This window comes from Kogia breviceps, chromosome 14 (assembly GCF_026419965.1).
Source record: "Kogia breviceps isolate mKogBre1 chromosome 14, mKogBre1 haplotype 1, whole genome shotgun sequence".
Taxonomy (NCBI): Eukaryota; Metazoa; Chordata; class Mammalia; order Artiodactyla; family Physeteridae; genus Kogia; species Kogia breviceps.
Genome location: NC_081323.1, coordinates 86752241 through 86771906, shown reverse-complemented (window position 1 = coordinate 86771906; position 19666 = coordinate 86752241). Strand labels below are relative to the sequence as shown.

The 19666-nt window shown below is 62.9% G+C and overlaps 1 protein-coding gene across 2 annotated transcripts; it reads right to left on the bottom strand.

The window, feature by feature from the left end:
* Window positions 1–240: 240 nt before the first annotated feature.
* ZNF316 (zinc finger protein 316) lies at window positions 241–17931 on the bottom strand. Of its 2 annotated transcripts, XM_059036396.2 has the most exons (6): window positions 17869–17931; window positions 13608–14005; window positions 12565–12689; window positions 11597–11723; window positions 10940–11053; window positions 241–4479 (listed from the first exon to the last, which is right to left on the bottom strand). In XM_059036396.2, the coding sequence occupies exons 2-6, from the start codon at window positions 13975–13977 to the stop codon at window positions 2165–2167; spliced, it is 3051 nt and encodes a 1016-aa protein (XP_058892379.1). In that variant the 5' UTR covers window positions 13978–14005; window positions 17869–17931; the 3' UTR covers window positions 241–2164. The 2 variants fall into 2 exon arrangements, with proteins under 2 accessions (XP_058892379.1, XP_066868508.1); XM_067012407.1 differs by lacking the exon at window positions 17869–17931 and having other exon boundaries at window positions 13608–17566.
* Between the last annotated feature and the right edge of the window lie 1735 nt (window positions 17932–19666).

Here is a 19666-nt window from a genome sequence, read left to right as displayed (position 1 = left end):
TGTGCATATGACAAGAAGCAGGTGGCAGTGTGCGGGCCCACTGGGGACTCCGGGGAAGACACAGTGGACACAGGCGGCAGGGGCCAAAGCTCTCTTGGGCTGACTCCTCACAGGCCAATTCTAGTTTCTAAGAAGAGAAACTTCTAAGGATCGTTTGCAGGAACTAGGTGGGCCTGACGCCTTGCAGGGCCTCCCCGAGGGCCCCAGGGGGCGGCAACGACACGGAATCCAGTCACAAAGCTCGTTTGTCCACTCTTTATTAAAGCTAGGTCCTCCTGCTAACAGCTGCGGGGCGGGGCGGCTTGGGCTCAGGAGGGGCACCAAAGGTGGGTACTCAGGGCTGTGCCAGGCAGGACGGGCGCAGGCCGGCCCTCGGTCCCACGGGGCTGGCGCAGCTTGCCCTGGACCCTCCCTGAGGCTCCTCCTCGCAGCAGGGAGACAGAGCCCAGGGACAGGCGGCGCCGCCCAGAGCTGCCGCGCCTCTGCGGGGACCCCTGTCCTCAGCACCCCGCCCACCCCTGCCCTCACCCAGCCAGGCCCATTCTTACCACCACCGTCCAGGCCCCCTTCCCGCCCGCCCCAGCCTCTAGCGCCCGGCTGCTGGCTCTCAGGCCCCAGGGCCATGTCTACGCTAAAACAGAAGGAACTAGGTCTAAAAGGGAATGCGGCTGTTTCAGAATTTCAGTTTTCTGGCCCCATTCACACTGGCCCAAAAAGCATTAAAGGGAACGGAAGTCTTGCAGGTGACCCGGTGGCTCGAAAGACCCCAGCCTGGAAGGTGCAGCGCCGGCCGGCTGCGGGCCTTACCTGGCTGGACGCTTGGTCAGTCACTGAGCCACGGGCTCAGGTCCGAACCCCCAGAGGCGCACCACCGCCGTGCAGACAGCCCAGCCCACGGAGCCTCCACCCCCTGCCCGCTCTGTGAGATGGGAACCTAACCAGAATCACCACTCGCTTCGAGTGTAGAACAACGACAGAAGCAGAGCTCAATGGACCCGAGGAGGTCACAGGGCCCTAATCCTGGGAGGTGAGAAACAATCCTACTACCAACCTCTGTCACTTTACACTTGTCTATTAAATCTAAATGAGCGGCGGGCTCACCAGAGCAGGGCCCCGTGTGTCCACCCACTCAGGGAGAGGTGGCAGCCAGGGAGCCAAAGGCCGGGGCCCCTGGCTGCCGGCCCCCGAGGATCTCCGAGTATGCCGTCTCCAGCGGTCCCAGGCAGGCGAGAGTACCAAGGGACTCAGAGGGGAGTCTGAAACTAACACGCACACGGCCGGTCTGCTCTCGGTGCCCAAGTGGGGTGAAGACAGCGAGCGACCCTGCGGAATAAGCTTCAAACTCCCTGGGGACCCTGCGAACACCTGCGACCCATCTGCCTGGGGCCACAATTCGGTTTCCAGCTTTTTCTCCTCCTCCCAGATCCTTCGGGCCATATAAGCCATGGAAGTAAATATCCACAGTCGACACAATAAAAGCTTTCCCAGATGCATCTCCACTTCACCCCCCCACCCCGGATTAGGGAGGAACACCGTCCTTTGAAAACCCACGAGGCTCACCCTCGCCACGCGCACAGTCCTCAAAACTTTCTGGACATACTCGAAGGACCAGAAGGTCCCTGAAGTCTCCCGCTGAGGAACTGGAAGAAGTCATCAGCCAAACCCACTGGAGTAGCCATCTGCTCTGCCCTTGACCACCCCACCCTCCCTTGATGCAAGGGATTCCCCTCCCTCGCTGTAAAACCCAGTTACTAACTCACAAGCCACCTGTCCCCCGGGCCACCCATATCGGAATCCGAGTAAAATAAATAACACTTCGCCTGCCACCCCTACCGCTTGGCCTCACCGCATCGATCCAGTGATGTCACAGTCTCTTGTCGGGGTGGCCGCCCCCTGTCCCCATCTGCTCCGCGCGCAGCTCTCCTCTCCCCCTGCGCCCCCCGTACGGCCATCTGAGCTCGGCGGCCGGTTCTCTGGGGCCGGGCAGGAGGGAAGCCCGAGGCCGGGGGGCGGTGCACCGGGGCTGAGGGGAAGGCACCGCGCCAGGACTGGGACCCTCAGCCCCCTGAGGCCAGAAGAGCAAGGGGCCGGCGCTCAGCGGCCGGCGCTCGAGCCGCAAGGTGCCGGTGGCCTAGCGGGCTGCGCCTCCGTCGGCCTGGGGCCCTCACATGATGCTCTCCTCGTAGGCGCCCGAGGGCCCCGCGAACGCGGCCGTCGGTTCGGAGCCGAAGCTCGTTCCGCCTGCGAACTCCAGCAGGGTGCTGCCGCGCTCCCCGGGCCCGGTCCCCGCGCCCGCGCTCGGCGGCCCCTTAGCGGGTGCCTCGGCCTTGGGCGCGGGGGCGGCCGGCATCTGGCCGGGCGCGCCCGCCGTGCCGCGGTGCGTCTTCATGTGGGTGAGAAGGTGCGAGCTCTGCGAGAAGCGGCGGCCGCAGTTGGCGCAGGCGTAGGGCCGCTCGCCCGTGTGCGTGCGCTGGTGTGTCACGAGCACCGAGCGCTGCGAAAACCGCTTGCCGCACTCGGGGCACGGGAAGGGCCGTTCGCCCGTGTGGCCGCGCCGGTGCTTGGCCAGGTTGGAGCGCTGCGCGAAGCCGCGGCCGCAGTCGGTGCAGCGGAAGGGCTTCTCGCCCGTGTGCGTGCGCCGATGCCGCTTGAAGTCCGAGCTGTGGCCGAAGCCCTTGCCGCAGTCGGGGCACCGGTGCGGCTTCTCCTCGGCGTGCGCCCACTGGTGTCGCGTCAGCGCCGCGCTCTGCCCGAAGCGGCGGCCGCACTCGCCGCACGCGTAGGGCCGCTCGCCCGTGTGCGCGCGCCCGTGCGCCGTCAGGTGCGCGCGCCGGCTGAAGCCCGCCCCGCACACGCCGCACACAAAGGGCTTCTCGCCCGTGTGGCCACGCACGTGCGCCGCCAGGTGCGAGCCGCGGGCGAAGCGCGCACCGCACTCGGGGCACGGGAAGGGCCGCTCGCCCGTGTGCGTGCGGCGGTGGCGCGCCAGGTGCGAGCCGTACACGAAGCTCTTGCCGCAGTCGGCGCAGCGGTGCGGCCGCTCGCCCGCGTGGTAGCGCTGGTGCTTGGCCAGCGCCGCGCGGCGCCCGAACGTCTTGCCGCAGTCGGAACATATCCACGGGCTCTCCTCCTCGGCCAGCGCGGCAGGCGCAGGCTCCGCCAAAAGCCCCCCGACTGCAGGCCCGAACGCACGCAGGCCGCCGCCGCCCCCAGGCCCAGCACCGCTGCCGAAAGGGTCGCAGGCCAGCCCCGCGCCTTCTACCAGGGAGAGCCGGCCCCCCAGGGGTCCGGGCACGGGGCGCCCGTCGGTCGACAGCCGCTCCGCGAAGTCTGGGAGGCCCAGGATCGGAAAGCCATCCGGGTGGAGCCAAGACTTGGGGTGCATGGGAAAGTGGAAGCCGAGCGGGTGCGAGGAAGGGCCTTCACCCTCCCCCAGGCCGTTGCCCAGCCCCAGAAACCGCCTGTCCGGCTCGGGGTCGTCCTTTCTCCCGGGGGTGGGCGCCTCCATCGCCGCCTCTCTCGCCTCGGCCTCTCCCTCGGCCTCTCCGTCTGCTTCGTCAACCTCAGGCCCCTCGGGCCCGGCCTCGGCCTCCTCGGGCCCCGCCGAGGGCACTGTCTCACAGGGCTCGCGCCGAGGGCCGTCGCCGCCGGGCTCCACGCAGCCACCGCCCCGTCGATGGCGCTGGAAGTCGGCGCGGAGGCGGAAGGCCTGGCCGCAGTCGGGGCAGCAGTGAGGCCGGTCGGCCGTGTGCACGGCCTGGTGCCGCGCGAGCGCCGAGCTCTGGCTGAAGCTGCGGCCGCAGTGCGGGCAGGGGTAGGGCCGCTCGCCGGTGTGCGTGCGCTGGTGCGTGACCAGGTAGGAGCGGCGCCCGAAGCCCGCGCCGCAGAAGGCGCAGCGGTAGGGCCGCTCGCCCGTGTGGATGCGCCGGTGCGTGACCAGGTGCGACTTGTACACGAAGCGCTTGCCGCAGTCCGGACACGGGAAGGGCTTCTCGCCAGTGTGGGTGCGCTGATGGATGGCCAGGTGCGAGCGGTACACGAAGCCCTTGCCGCACTCATCGCAGCCGAAGGGCTTGACGGCCGCGTGGTAACGCTGGTGCTTGGCCAGCCGGGACCGGTGCGGGAACACTTTACCGCACACGTCACACGTCGTCTCCGGCCGCCCGGCTGGAGCGGCCACCGCGGCCGGGAATGCCCAGGGCGCCAGCAGGCTCGCGCCCGGCTCCCGGCCCTGCAGAAAGGGCTTCGCCTCAGACCCCTCGGCCAGGACCCCGAGGCCGCTGGGGTCAAGACCCCACCCCTCTGGAGTCTGCGCCGAATCCGAGTCGTCGGGGCCCCAGGTCCCAGGCACGTCCCCCACGCCGTAGGCCGCAGACCACAGCCCTGGGGGCTCGTTCTCCTCCTCGGCCACCTCTGCCAGGAAGTCCTCGTCGTCGTCCTCCTCGTGGTCCTCTATGTCGTCGGTCCAGAACCAGGCCCCTGAAGGCGACAAGGGAAGGCCAGGAGAGAGAGGTGAGAAGAGGCTGTGACAGAAGCCGCTTACAGACTCCTGCTCCTGTAAGGAGCGATTTCTGCGGGACCCCAGGCTCTCGCAGCACGGAGCCCGGGGTCAGGGCGCCTCTGTTCCACGGGAGTGAGCGGTGGTGTACGCCTTCTCCCTGCGTTAGGAGGAGCTGTGCAGACAGGAGAAATGCACACGCGGGCGTCCCTCCTAGGAAGGCTGGGGTTCCCTCACCTCGTGGACTCTCCTCAAATGGCCTCAACTGATCCCTTTTCCAGACCTCCAGCTCCCTTCAGGGCTTGCCACCCTGCTGAGAATAGGGACACCTACGAATTGGGTGACCTTGCCTGTGGGTTCCTGTGGGACCAGGGGTCAAGCCCAAAACAGGGGTCCAGGGCCCAGAAAAATAGACGGAGACGCCAGGTCTGTTTTCCCCAAAGCCCCTTGTCTCCTGGAGAACTCCACACCCCCGCCCCCGGCCTGCTCGGCCCAAGGCAGCCAAGACTCCAGCACCAGCACGGCGGCCGCTGAGGACCTGCCTTTGTAACACCTAAGCTTTGCTTAGCATTCCTCCTCTGGATCTCTCCACCAGTCTCAGGCTGGCCAGCATCCAGGGCTCTCCCTCCCACCCCCAGAGCACGGCCAGAAAAGGCTGCCCTGGGCCAAGGAGACCCAGAGGGGCCTGTAGGCCCCAGCTCTCTGCACTCACCCTAAAAGGCTCCAGCAACTGTGCAGGCACAGCCCAGCCTCCCCTCTATGCCTCTCTGAAGCTTGGCTTTCTGAGCGGTTGTGCACTTGGGAAACGGTCCCAAACTGACTAAGACTGGGTGAGCTGCAAACATCTTCCCATCACAGAAGACTAAGGACCCGCCTTGGGGTCCTGCAATTCCATCCCTCCTCCACCAAGCAGCGCCCTGACCTCTCCCTTCAGTGCAGAGTAAGGATAGGGATTCGGTTTATAAAACAGAGAGATGTGCCTGCCATCATGATACACCCAGAAGGAAACTAGTATCGGGCTGGCCAAAAAGTTCATTCGTGTCTGTCCGTAAGATGTTATGGAAAAACCCGAACGAACTTTTTGGCCAATCTGATATTTACAAAGTAGGCACTAAGTCACACAACAAACAGGAAAAAAAAGGCCTAGTCCATGGCAGCCCAGGTGTTCCGGAGAACCTGCGTGCCAACTTCCTCTGGTACGCCTTGCCCCGTGCGTGTCTACCGTGGCCGCGTACGCTGTAGTGCACCTCACGATCCCAGCACCTGGAAGGTTCAAGCTCCCACACAGAGGCAGGAATCCCCTTTCCCAGCACTCCCGGGTCCCCTGCCGAGGCTGTGGCCGGTGTCAGCCATCACCTGACTGGTGGGCCTTCATCACTGAGTCCTGTCCCCGAGGAAGGGCCGGGGCCCAGGAGGGATGCCCGTCCTGACTCGGCCCTGGTCCTGTGTTCTCCATGGCATCCCAAACATATGGTGATAAATCACATGGGAAAACACAGCACAGTGCTGAGTGACATAAAGCCAGACACAGAACTGCACGGACATGATTTCTGCTCTGAAGAAAACGCGTAGAAAGGGATACCAAAACGGGTTATTTTACTTCTTCATGCTTTGCAATACTTTCTAAGTTTTCTGTAGTTAGTAATAATATACTATTATAGTAAAAATAAGCTTTAAATAAAGGACAGTGGTTTCCTGTTACTAAGCTGAGTTCATCTCCAACTGCCACCCACAGTGAGTGAGGGCTGAGAAGCGGCTGGACAGCACGGAAAAGGCCCCGCTCCTCACTCTGGAGGCCGGAGCGCCCCTAAGGGGAGCTGGTGCAGGGCCCGCGGTCAGATCGGCTGGAAATTCTTCCAGTGAGTCTCAAAAAGGCTTCTCCCTAAGACTCTGGTGAGGGCCTGGAGTAGTTTTAATTGAAGAGTCCCGAAGGCAGGGGGATTCAAGCTGGGGAACAAGTACAATGTCTTCGTGGGATGAATGTACCCCAGGACCCAGCCAAGGGTCAGTGGCACTTGCTGGATAGAAGTGGACACCCAGGCCAAACGAGGGCCCGCCAGCTGGCAGCCTCAGCTGCTCAGAGCCGGGGGACAGGCTAGGTCCCAACGACTCACCCACAACACCTCTTCCTTGGGGTCTGAGAGTAGCAAAGCCCCCCACTTGGGGAGGCGATCCTTTGTCCTGCCCCCACCCCAAACATCAAACAATGCTGAGCTCTGCAGAGGGGGCTGATCCTAGGAGGGGACCTGACCTCATCACTGGCTCTGGAGCTGGCATGGCCACCTGTCCAAAAATGAGAAAATATTAAACATAAGGCAAGTTGGTAGAGGCCACCACTGACACTGAGTAGAGGGCAAGAAGGGCATCCAGGTCCCTGGCAGTCAGAGCTGGCCGCACCCCGAGACAAGATCTCTGGGAAGTAGCAGGGCCACCAGAGGGGACTCGGGGGGACAGCAGCCTGCCTCCAGGCCAGGCTCTGTTCTCATCTTCTGCCACCAAAGTGGCCCAGGATCTGGAGGTCTGGGCCCCCGGGCTGGGGGTGTCCACTGTCGGGGTGACCCCCGGCTGCAGTGGAGACAGGGTTCCCGGGGGTTTGCTAGCGCCCCGGATGCAAGCCTATTTTGGATCCAAGGGAGGACCCGTCAGGTCTCCTCGTGAGACCGGGGCCGAGGCAGAGGAGATGCTCTGACAAGGGGGTCGGGGGGGGGAGGGCCTTTCCCAACAGTGGCCCAGAAGGTCAGACACAGCTGCCTCTTCCAGAACCCACAGGGGGAGAGTGGACACGTGGACCCTGGGGAGGGGAAGCTGGCATTTCGTCTCCCTGAGGCGTCTGCTCCTAAGGACTCTGACACCGGATGAGGATTAGCTGGGCCAGGGCCCGCGCTCCAAGCCTGATGACGCTCGCGGGGGCCCACCAGCGGCCTTGTGCGCAGACCCCCAAGGCGCCCCCGTAAGTGCTTATTCAGGCACGAATAAACGGCCTCGGGGAGGAGGAGGCCCCGCAGCCACCTGCCTGGCGCACCTGCTCCCTGAGCTGCTGGGAGGTGGCCCGACACTCGCTCTGCCCTGAGAACCAAGCCGAGGGTTTCTATGACTCCTACCCCGAGCACCCTCTGCCCCTGTCCTGTCCGGTCCCCGACACGTGTCCCCAGGCCTGGCCTCACGGTGAGTCAGCCGCAGGTCTGTTCTACCCCCTCCCCGAGGAACCCAGCCACGGCACAGGGCCCAGAAGGCAGCTGTGTGTGTGAAGTCAGCACCTGCTCCGGACCCTCCGGCCAGACCGAGACTCAGGGAGGGCTTGGGGAGAGCCCCGCCCCCAGGGACAAAGGCAGGACATGGACAAGGGGGTGGCCAAAGCTGCAGGCGGGCTCCTTCCTCCCCGTCCGGCTGCCATCAGCCAGCCCCTCCTCCCCTCTGAGCAGGAATCCGGCCACCCAGGAGGTCGTGGCTCCCGGCAGGGCTGGGCTTCTGCGATGGATCTGTCCTCCCCACTGCAGGGCCTTCAGGCTGACACATCTTCCAGGAGGGGGTCCTCCCCTGAGCTCCTCTCCAGAACCACTGACCGTGCTCACAAAGCATCAGATTCTCTCGTTTTGGTGTGCTTTCACCTGACTGCTTTTAAACTTTCTCTCTCTCCTTTCCTGTGTAATGCTTCGGACGGTTCGATCCTGCCTAGTGCATTTCTCTTCTATCTTTCGCTTTCACACGAGGGGCAGGAACGGCAGTGAAGGAGGGGGATGGTCCGTCGCGCACGGCGGAGGCGGCACAGGTGTGAACAAAGCACAGTAAAAGCTCTTACAGAGTCTGCTGGGGGAAACGAGGAAGCAGGCACCTGGGCAGGACCACTCCAGACCTCGCTGAGGGCTGCGGATGCAGGGAACGTCCTGGAGTGGCATGGGCGGCTCCCGACATCAGGGCGGTCAGAGGACACACACGACTCAAGCGGCACCTACACACTGAGCCAGCCACACGAAGGTCACTCCAGGCAGAGAAAACAGCAGGTACAAAGCCCCGAGGCAGGCGAGAGCTTGAAGAGAAAGGCTGTCGGTGGAGTTGAGCCTGAAGAGCTATGGGTGTGTGAGGGGTGCAGGCCCCCAGGCCGCAGAGGACCCCAGATACTGTGCCGAGTGCCCGGGGAAGTCTAGGGGTGGGGGGCAGCCGGCAGCTCGGGGACGCCTGTGGCCACACGCCTCACCACCTCATGCCCGGGCCAGGGCTGGGGTGAGGAAGGCAGAGGGGCAAGGACCACGTGGGCCCCAGCTGGGCCCAGCACGCGCCAGGGACGCTGCAGGAGGGGCCCGGGGTAGGAGGCGTGGTGCCGCTTCAGGTTTAGCTCACTCTGAGATGCCCTCAGACACCCAAGTGCAGACGTCAAGCAGGCGGCGGGACAGACAAGGTCAGAGCTGGAGAGAGAGGCTGAGAGTGGGCAGGTTCACACAAACAGCACTTAAGGCCCTGGCCCCAGCTGGGGTCACCTAGAGAGAGGAGAGGACACAGGGCTGCCCTGGGGCTTGCAGACACGCAGTGGCAGGTGGGGAAGCAGCCAGAGGCAGCAGAGAGACCAGGGGCACGTGGGGTCCGTCGTGCAGAGCAGAAACGCTAATGCGACGAGGAAATAAGGCCAGAGCACCAGGCCAAGGTGACGAGGGCATCCTCAGCCGCAGGAAATAGGGTTCAGCCACGGGCAGGGATCTTCCAGGCGACCACACCGGGCGTTTGTAAGGAATGGGGGAGCGAACTATCTCATCCGGGTGAGGAGAGAGGCGGCAGGTAATGGGTGAGGACCAGGGAGCGGGAGGTGGTGGTCGAGGGGAGCCAGAGCCAAGGAGGCTTTAATTCAGCACTCAGAGGCGCCGGGGCACCTGAGTGGGCACGTTCGGCCAGAGTCCAAACCTCAGATGCATTCGCTCTGCCCGAGCTGACCCCAGCCTTCGCTACCACAGCCCCTCCCGGGCGACAGGTGACGCGTGGAAGACCGTGCCTGCACCCCGCACCCACCTCAGCCCCACAGGGGGAGGCGGAGGCGCTGGCCCAGCGAGGTTCACAGAGCACATTGTGGGGGCCACCCAGGCTCGAGCCTGCAAAAGGGTCCACCCCAGGACCCTCCAAGCAGCATGGAGAACAGGGCCACATCCAGAGCACGTGTGGAGAGCCTGGCCAGTGGAGGCCCACAGCCCCTTCCTCTCCAGGTGGCTTTTCAGCTCTGCGCCCAGAAACAGGGCACGCCTCCCATCAGACCCTCCGAGAAACATCACCTATGTCCCAGTCTCAGCCTGGAGACAGCGGCAACATTTTTGGCAGCCAGAGCCCTCCTGATTCTGAAGGCCGGGAGACATTCCAAGAGGGTCCCAGAGAATGTGGAGACCTAGGGCAGGATGGCCACCCCGAAACACAGTGGAAAGTAAGGCCCGAGGCCTGAACCCACAGGGGGCTAGTGACTTAATCACTACTCTAGAAGTCAATTTCTTTGACTGTAAAGTGAGACCAATAACCCCTCCCCTGCTACTTCACAGAGCTGTTACGAGGACAGAAAGTATACAGGGAAATACTCTGAAGAGTACACGTGTAGGCACAGCGCTGTCTGTGTTTTTCGGTATTTTATTTTAAAACCTCTACAAGCCGCTCCCAGCCTATCCAAGCACGTGAGTGGCATGAGACAGCCAGAGCCCCGCGCTAGGCTGGCATCACCCGAGACCACAGCCAGACACACACATCGTTCAAGGGCCTCCGCTGAACCTCTGACACACGGGGAACAGCGCACAAACCTCCACGGAGCACCTGCACAGAACCAGTGGTCCGACGGCCTCGGGTGGGAAACTGGAGGTTTTGTTCAAACTCTTTATTCTCCAGATGAATAAAAATGAGGCCCAGAAAGCTGGAGGAACAGGGACAGAGCCAGGTCCGAGGTCTCAGAGAAATCTGACACCCTGAACGCTTCCTGTATGTCTCTCTCCAAAATCTCCTCTCTGGAAGGTCCAGGGCTGCCAGCCCAGGCCCTGACTCTGGGCCTCCCAGGGAGAGGAGATGGCCAAATGGGCGGGGAAGCCGTTCAATCCTGGGAGCCGGAAGGCCAGCTCCAGCACTTCAGGGCAACGGTCTGCTGCTCACCTGGCCCCTCTGAGCCGGTAACTTGACAACTGACCCTCACACACACAAAAACAATCAGAGGCTCAAGGCAGGGACAGGGCATCATTGTTAAAGATTCGTAACAGGAACCTCTAGGTTCTCTAAAGACTTCCCAGCCTTTGGGCCTCTGCAGACCAGAACCAAGAGGAGCCAACCCACAAAGGTAGAGGTGAGCCCCCAGTGCCACTGTGTCCCCACAGAGGCCCCCCAAGAGTGCAGAGCAGCAGCACCAGGGCCGCGCTCTGGGGCCGCAGTGGAGAGCGAAGGCACAGGCCGAAGTCTGGTGAAACCCGCGAGACTCCGTGTCACGCTCACCTGTGTAGACACCGGTGACAATGTCTCCCTCCTCGGGACGGGGGCTATCCGGGACCCAAGGCTCCTCTCCTTGCTCCAGCCGGAAGATCAGATCCGGCTTAGGGATTGGGTATCCTGCCCCGGAAAAAACAAGCAGCAGCTGCAGGGCTGCGCCTGCAGGCCCTGCCCTCACCCACACAGCACTGCCACCATCGGGTCCTCTCTCCGGCCTTTCCAGGACCAGCCTTCCCACCTCCCCGCCTGCGCTGGGAAATCCCACACTCCCTCCTCTCTGGAGCCCTGCCCTGACCCCCACCTCCCCTGTCCAGCCCCCTCCATACACTGCCATCTTCAGGGTGCCCGCCCTTCTCCTCCATCCCCTGACTCCTCACCCCTTGAGGCCTCTGAGGAGTGTACAGCACAGAGACCAGAGCGGCACTGCAGCTCCCCAGAACATGTCCACCTGGGTCATGGAGCTGCTGGGCCATAGTGGGCCCCCCCCAAGACACGCCCCGGCCCAGAAGCCAGGCTGGTCCCTAGGGCTTCCCTGGGAGGCAGGCTGGCTCCAGCACCTCCTTCTCCAAAACCCTGGGGCTCCAGAAACCACGCTCTCAGACAGCCGAGCCCCTGGCAGCCATCGCGCCAGGATGCCTCTTGGGGATGAAAGGCTCTGCTCACCCAAAGACACCAGGATCCCATAGTTTTCCTGCATGACTTCCTTGTAGAGCTCCCGCTGGTCCGCATCCAGCCTTTCCCACTCCTCCAGGGAGAAATACACAGCCACATCTTCAAAGGTCACCAGCCCCTGGAAAACAAAGAACCATGGCCGCTGCCCTGCACTGCCCCGGCGAGAGGCAGGGGCGTCCCACGAAGAGAGGACAGGCGCTCCCTTCAGCGGACGCTGAGCTGACCCTGCAATGTGGAGGCCACGGGGACACAGCCCAGCAGCTGCAAGTCTACCAACACCTGACAGAACGAGCGGCTTGCAGGCCTGTCACAGCCCCGGGAGGCAAGAACCCCATTCCCATCCAGAGATTAGGGCTCAGGCTCAGAGAGGGAGAGCGCTCAGCTCAGATGGGGCAGAGGCCGGACTCACACTGAAGTCCAGAGACAATGAAGCCCAAGACCCCATGTATGCGCTGCTTGGGCACCTCGCCCCCTCCTACTTCACTGTCTGCCTCAAGCCAGTGGCCGCATCGGTGGCGTGAGGGCCCAGCCTTGGTGGACAAGCGGCACCAACTAAACTGAGTGTAGGCACTGGCGCCCAGTCTAACGGGGCTCAACAGGAAACCAGAACCTGAACAGGCGGCAGGCGCTCCAGGAAAGGGCACAGCTTGACCCTGGGGGAGAGCCAGGGCCGACGGAGCTGTGCAGGCTGCAGGTGAGCTGGTGGTGGGCAACGTGGTCAGGACACTCCAACGGCCTGGGAAAGGCCGGGCCCCAGGAGAGCGGAACCATATCCCACGGCTTTGCGGCCGGACACTCCCAGCTGCTTCCTGCAGCCCCGTCCTGGCCCACAGCCTGGGCGTGGCCTGAGGACCACAGTGCCACTGCCCTGCCGACAGGGGTCTCCAGGAGAGCGGGTGCCAATCCCCCTGGAGAAACCCAGACTGGGTAACTGAGCCCCCAATAAAAGGGCAGCTCACCTGAGACCCCGATGTCAGGGAATCGTCCTCATCCTCTTCCTCCTCTTCCTCGTCCTCGTCCTCGTCCTCGTCCTGCTCCAGGTCCTCATCCCTCGGCAGGGCTGGAGCCCGGGGGGCCTGCAGGGCTGAGGGGAGAGACCTCTTGGGGGCCAGCCTTTAGCATCAGGCCTCACTGCCCTGGCCGACGTCTGTCCATCCAGCTACCAGGGCCAGCAGCTCCTGGACACTCCCCCTTTTCAAAACCTGGGCCCTGGGCTTCCCTGGTGGCGCAGTGGTCAAGAATCTGCCTGCCAATGCGGGGGACACGGGTTCAAGCCCTGGTCCGGGAAGATCCCACATGCCACAGAGCAACTAAGACCATGCGCCACAACTACCGAGCCTGCGCTCTAGAGCCCGCGAGCCACAACTACTGAGCCTGTGCTCTAGAGCTCGCGAGCCACAACTACTGAGCCCGCGCGCCACAACTACTGAGCCTTGCTCAAGAGCCCACGAGCCACAACTACTGAGCCTGTGTGCCACAACTACTGAAGCTCACGTGCCTAGAGTCCGTGCTCTGCAACAAAAGCCACAGCAATGAGAAGCTCGCGCACCGCAACGAAGAGCAGCCCCTGCTTGCCACAACTAGAGAAAGCCTGTGCACAGCAACGAAGACCCAAGGCAGCCAAAAATAAAAATAAATCAATGAAATAAATTTTTTTTTTTTTTTTTTTGTGGTACGCGGACCTCTCACTGCTGTGGCCTCTCCCGTTGCGGAGCACAGGGTCCAGACGCGCAGGCTCAGCAGCCATGGCTCACGGGCCCAGCCGCTCCGCAGCATGTGGGATCTTCCCAGACCAGGGCATGAACCCGTGTCCCCTGCATCCGCAGGCGGACTCTCAACCACTGCGCCACCAGGGAAGCCCTAAATAAATAAATTTTTTTAAAGAAGAAAAAACCCTGGGCCCTGCCACTCCAGCTGCACCCGTCGGGTCAAAGGGCTCTTCCAGGCCTGCCCACCCAAGCCCCCCTAACTTCCTCCCCGAAGACGAGCTCCTTTTTCTTACCCTTTTCCCGAAGACCTGGGGACTCGGCATCCCCACCACAGTTAAGGTGCTCCTGGGTCCCCGACGCCGGACTCTGCTCTTCTGCCACCACCACCTCCGCATCGGCGTCCTCCGTCTCCGCCTCCACCTGCTGCCCCGGCCCTGCCTGCACCCCGTCCGCCTCCAGCTCCTCTGCCACCTCTCCCACGGCCTCGGCCTCCTCGGCCTCCTCGGCCTCCACTACCATCACCTCCTCCTTCGCCAGCTCCCCCTCCTCTTCCCCCTTTTCTTCCTCCTCTTCTTCCTCCTGATCAGGATCACATTCCGACCCGTCCTCCGCCCTCTCCCGCTGGGTGGCTGGGGAGTCTGGAGTCGTGTGAAGGGCCGCCATCGTCTCTGGAAGGGAGCCTCAGCTCGGCCTGCAACACAGACAGGCGACGGTGACCAGCCGCCCGGCACACAGCCCTCTGACGGAGGTGGGGTTGGTTTGCCCCGCGATACAGTAACAGCACCGGAGCTGAGGCACGACTGGAGCTCTTTCCACGATCTCATGTGGCACAACCTAGATTCTTTAACAGAAAAGCTGCCAAAGAGCCCCTCACTGTGAGCCCCGTTACGCGGCCTCAGCTCTTTCCTGCAGGCAACGACAGGCCTGGTGTGAAGTGCCATGCTTTCTTGGAGTAAGCCAGGGATTAATCCCGGGTTTTTATCCTCAAAAACATGGAAGCATCAAGTCCAGGCAGCATGCCCGAGGGTGGCCCAGCCTGCGTTTAGCTGAAATGGGTGCACACAGCCCATAAGGAACAGTGCACCTGATATATGGGGGCGGAAGAGATGCTCGCCCAGCTCTGAACATGCATGAACTTGGGCACAAGCTCGGCGGCAGGGAGTGTGGGAGCCAAGGTCTGAGCATGGGTGGGCCAGGAACCCCAGCGCAGTGTGACGGGCGGGGGAAGGTAAGACCACCCTGCCGGGAGGGCCCACTCTACCTAGCCAGCAGGTCAGGCTCCTTCCTGTGGGAGGCGGCAGAGAAGAGGCCCTGAGCAGGCAATTACCCCTGTGCCCCCCCCACCCCTCGCTCCATCCAGGGCATCTGGAAAAAGCTCTGCTGATCAGGGATTTGGTTCATCGCTAGAACAGCAAAGGTGAAAAAAAATGCCCTGTGACACCTCTTCACGTTTAGGGATCAGAGAATCCTAAGTGTTGAATCACCAAAGCCGCAGTGGCTCACAGCATCCACCTCTCACATCGATGTCGATGTCGGAGACAGCTCAGACCAGGCACTTGGGAGATGCAGCCACACGGCCTCACAGCACGGGAGCCCGGGGCTGTGGACCCAAGAGGGATGGGATCCCGCGGGCCCTGGGGCCACTCCTCCCTCCCAGCTGCGCATTCCTCACCAGCCCCAGTGAAGTCCCAGGACAAGACAGAGTCATGGGTTTTGACGAGCCAGTTTCTGTGGCTCCTTTTTGAGTGCAAACCTAAGAACAGGTCCATCAGCCAGCATGACCCCATCAGTCTCTCAGACCTGACTAGGGCCATTTCCAAAGTAAGCCAAGCCCACTACAAATACAGCGACCTCAGAACCCCGGGAAGAGAGCACGAACCCCGGAGGAGCCTGAGATGTCAGGCCACACAGGACAATGGGGCTGCAAATTCAGGCTGAGCCCAGATGCCATGCCAAGCCCAGCAGAGCCCCTCCTGCCTGGCCCCCTCGCAGAGCAGACTCCTGCAGGCCAGGCCCCATCTGAGGACCAGAGGCTTGGGAATAAAGTGGCCCCGTGCTTGTTGCACCTCAGGACCTTTGCACATGCCATTCCCACTCCCTGGCACTCTCCTCCTCTCTTCTTCAATGATCCTTTGGAGGCAGCCCCCTGGGCCCTTAAGACACACACAGTTCCCTGGACTCTGCCCTCTTAGCACCCACATTTTAATATACTTACAGAACTGTCGCTTATTGCCTGTCTCCCCAAATACACACTCAGCTCCAAGAAGGCAGAAGTTCCCTTTGTTCATCTTTTTTTTTTTTTTGCGGTACGTGGGCCTCTCACTGTTGTGGCTTCTCCCACTGAGGAGCACAGGCTCCAGATGCGCAGGCTCAGCGGCCATGGCTCACGGGCCCAGCCGCTCCGCAGCACGTGGGATCTTCCCGGACCAGGGCTCGAACCTGTGTCCCCTGCATCGGCAGGCAGACTCTCAACCACTGCGCCACCAGGGAAGCCCCCCTTTGTTCATCTCTGAATCTCCTTGTGCCAGGCACAGAGTGAGCACTCAAATATTTATTGTTAAAATGACTCTAGGGACTTCCCTGGCAGTCCAGTGGTTAAGACTCCACGCTCCCAGTGCAGGGGGCCTGGGCTCAATCCCTGGTCGGCGAACTAGATCCCACTTGCCGCGACCCATGTGCCACAACTAAGACCCTGTGCAGCCAAATAAGTATTAAAAAAAGAAAAGAAGAAAGAAAAAAATGACTCTAAAGTCTGCAGTCAACGTGATGAACATGAGATTTTCAAAATTCAGTATTCTGGCCCCACTGTCATGTTCCAGAATAGGATGACTGCTGTTGAGGGTCCTTCAGACTAGAACCCACTGGAGAGTCTCTGCCTCTGAAGAGGTTACTACCTGAGGTTCCTTCTCCCAAGAGATGCACCTGCTGCTGACCAGAGGAGGGAAAGACCCAGCAGTCGTGGGTGTGGTCAGTCACCCTGCAGATGGGATGGGGCCTAGCACAGCCAGATGCCCCATAAACCCTGACCCAGCATCCAGAACAGAATGGTTCTGAGAAACAGGCCTCAGTAACTTGGGTGGCAGATGCCCCTTGTGCCTCCCCAGGACAGATGTGTGCTGGGCATACCCCCAGACCCACACACTCTCCTATCTTCTTTCCAGCCTGCCAGCCTACCAGAAACTCACTTCTGGCATCCAGCTCAGGATGCCACAGAAAGTCAAAGTAAGCAACCTGATCGTGATAACCCTTCAGGTCATCCCAGACCATTATTTCCATGGGGGCTGGGGCGGGGCTGCACCCTAGGATACAGTGCTGCAGAATTTAGAATGGGGCGCGGGGGGGGGGGGGGGGGCGTGGAGGGGCGGTTAACGAGACGCCTGCCTCCGGTAGAAGGACCACACAGACAGAAAGAGGCAAACTTAGAAATCTTTCAGCAACTCTCCACTGAAGTCCCATATCCAGGAAACCTACATAGAGAAGTAGAAGAAATGTGTGGGTACAGGTAGATCCAGGCCCCTTCCTTCCTTCTGGTGGCCTCATTGACCACACCTGTTACTCAAGGCCTCCCAGGCTTTCATCTCCGCCCAGAAACTTTCCTTCCCTGACCACCAGGATCCTCACTGTTTGTCCACGGATTTGAGCTCCCCTGCTCCCCTGGGTTTGCTCCTGGTGTAGGAGTATCCACGGGGCCAACCCTGCTGCCCGAGGGCAGCCCCCTCACCTTGCTGGCCAGCTCCCCAAACCTGCCGACACTTGTTGAACCAAACCCAGTACCAGGGTCTCCCCCACAGGCACAGCTAGGGACCTGATCCTGCACACCTCCCCTTTCCCCTGCCCCCTGGGTCCCCCACCAAAGGCCAGTCCCTCTCCCACCTCTCTGGCCACACGCAGCAGCCCAGACCCCATCCAAGCCCAGAAATGAGTTCCCCAACCCGCCTACTGGAGGTAGAAGACTCAGCACAGCAGCCCACCGGGGCCTCCGTTTGCAGAGGGAGGACCCAGGCAAGGCCCCCAAGGTCACTAAGCAAGCTCGCGGGGGCGCCAAGCCATCTCCATCCCTCCAGGAGGCTTATCGGGCCTCCGCCTCCCTCAGAAGCCAAGTCAGGGCCCTGACAGCCCCTCCTGGATGGGTGTGTCCCCGGGGGCGGCCGCGGCCCAACCCCCGCCCCTCTGGCCGAGACGGCGGCGGGCACCTCCCAGGGGTCGCGGGTGTGTGTCCTCCCAGCCCGCCTACTCCGCGCTGCCCGCCCGGACCGGCCCTGGGGGTCAGGGCCCGCCTCCTTCGCGCAGGCCCGGGCAGGGGTCCACGGGCGGCGGCGAGCGTGGGCGCGGCCGCGGAAGGCCAGGCCAGAGCGCCGCTCGGGCCCCCCCAGACCCAGGCCCGACCCGGACCGGCCCGCCCCGCTGCGCGCCGCTGCCTCCCCGCGGCCTCCCGCGCCGGCGTCAAGGGGCGGCGCGACCCCGACCCCACGCCCGCGCCTGGCCCGCCGGCACCTGCCGCCAGCGCCCGCCTCCCGCCGGCCTCGCCACCCACTCGCCGCGCCGCCCACTCACCGCGCGCGCCGGCCGCCGAGCCGCCGCCGGACACCCGGGCCGGGCCGGGGCCTGCGCGCCCCGCGCTACACAAAGTGACGGCCCCGGAGCTGCGCGGCGGCGGCGCGTGGGCACCGGAAGTGCCGCCACCGGGCTCCGCCCCGCCGGTGCCCACGGGGGGGCACTTCCGGTCACGCGGGGTCCAGTGCGGCCTCTGAGGGGGCGTGCGTGGGGGGAAAGGAAGCGGCCGTGGTGCGAGGGCGTCCTCGGACCTGGGTCCCCGCGCTCGTGTGCACTGCGTCCCGGGCCGTGGGGACCCTGGCTCGCCCCGCGCCGCCCCAGGGTCCGACCCCACCTCTGGGCACCCCGGCCCCGCCCTGCCCCTAGAGATGCCCGCGAGGTCCGCTCGCTCCCCAAAACCCTCCCGGCTTCCTCATGCAAACATGATCCAGGGGGCGCTACCGAGCGCCAGACCCGGCCAGGTCCACCCGGGCCTCGGGACCCTCCCCGGGCCCCACGACGGTGGAGGGAGGCGATGACCCCTATGAGGGCCCGTGTGCCCTCAGACCCCGGCAGGGGCGGGGGTGATCCCTGCTGGTGATGGGCCCGCAGTACTGGAGCAGGGCGGCCGGACGTCTACAGCTCGTGCAGGGCCAACGCTGGATAAACATGGGGGGCGGGGAGCGGGGTTCCCAGAACGGACCAGGACAAGGACTGAGGGGGCCGGTGGGCCAGGGTAGCTGGATGAATGCAATAAGGGCCTCAGATCTGGAGGCTTTACAAGTGATCCATGGGGAGCGCCTGCCTCTGGGAAGGGAAGCGTTCCCCCAGCAGGAGGCAGGAAGGACAGATGGCGGCCCGAGGAGGTGTGAGAAGGTGAGGTTGGTGGACTCTGGGGACGCCTGCAGCCCTCCCCAAACCTACCTGCCTCCGCCCCCCAGGGGCCGCAGCTGGGGTCTGCCGGTGAGCTCTTGGACCCACGGAGGCTGGGCCCTGCTGCTTCCCCAGCTCCTACTCCATGGGTACCATTATTCTTATATTTTCACTAGTGTCCCCGCGCCTCAAGGCAGGCCATCAGCATCATAGTCTGACCGGGCTCGCGGAGGGGGTCACACCTACCTGAAGTAACAGCTTCTCCCTCCCAGAACCTCAGCACCTGGCTGGGGAGCTGCTCAGGCCCACTGAGGACTCAAACCTGCCTGCAGGCCCCCTCCCAAGCCTTGCCTTCCCCAGCGCAAAGCACCTGCTGTGCGACCTCCAGCTGCGTCCAGCTCCTCACGCTTTTTGTTTGGCTCCTGGGGTTTTAAAAATGTTTTAAAATGAATAACTAACACTTAAAAATTGAGGGTCTCTCATTAAAAGATGGAAAAAATCAGAAGTTCTGCCAACGTAGAGCCTGTGGTTTGCAGGGCCCTGGTCAGGGACCTGAGAAGTGACCAGCCCCTGTGGATGAGCCTCGGCTTTGAGGTGCTTCATGCACACTGTCCCCCCGACCCTTCTGTAGGCCCACTTCTATGTGGCACCCCCATCTGGTTCTGTGGTCCTCTATGCTTTGGAACCCTGGACCCCCTCCCCACCCTTCACCCCAGGTGGTCCCAATGAGAGGATCCGAAGGTGAGATACCTCACAAGAGCAGCAGAGGCCAGGTAAAGGGGAGCAACAGGAATGGAGCACCGGAGTCTGCCACCTGGACCTGAAGGGGTGGGGCAGGGAAGGATGTTCTTGGGCCTGCAGAGGGCTGGAGCTGTGGAGACGGCTGACCAGGTGGGAGCTGAGATTGACGTGAGACTCTGCCAGCCCTGTCCTCCCCTCTCCACCC

Excerpts from the sequence above, each read along its gene's own strand:
- ZNF316 (XM_059036396.2), bottom strand. The coding sequence starts at position 13,977 with ATGGCGGCCCTTCACACGACTCCAGACTCCCCAGCCACCCAGCGGGAG. Across the intron at positions 12,690-13,607 it reads CCCAGGTCTTCGGGAAAAGG|CCCTGCAGGCCCCCCGGGCT; the intron begins GTAAGAAAAAGG and ends CTCTCCCCTCAG. Across the intron at positions 11,724-12,564 it reads CCCTGACATCGGGGTCTCAG|GGGCTGGTGACCTTTGAAGA; the intron begins GTGAGCTGCCCT and ends TTTGTTTTCCAG.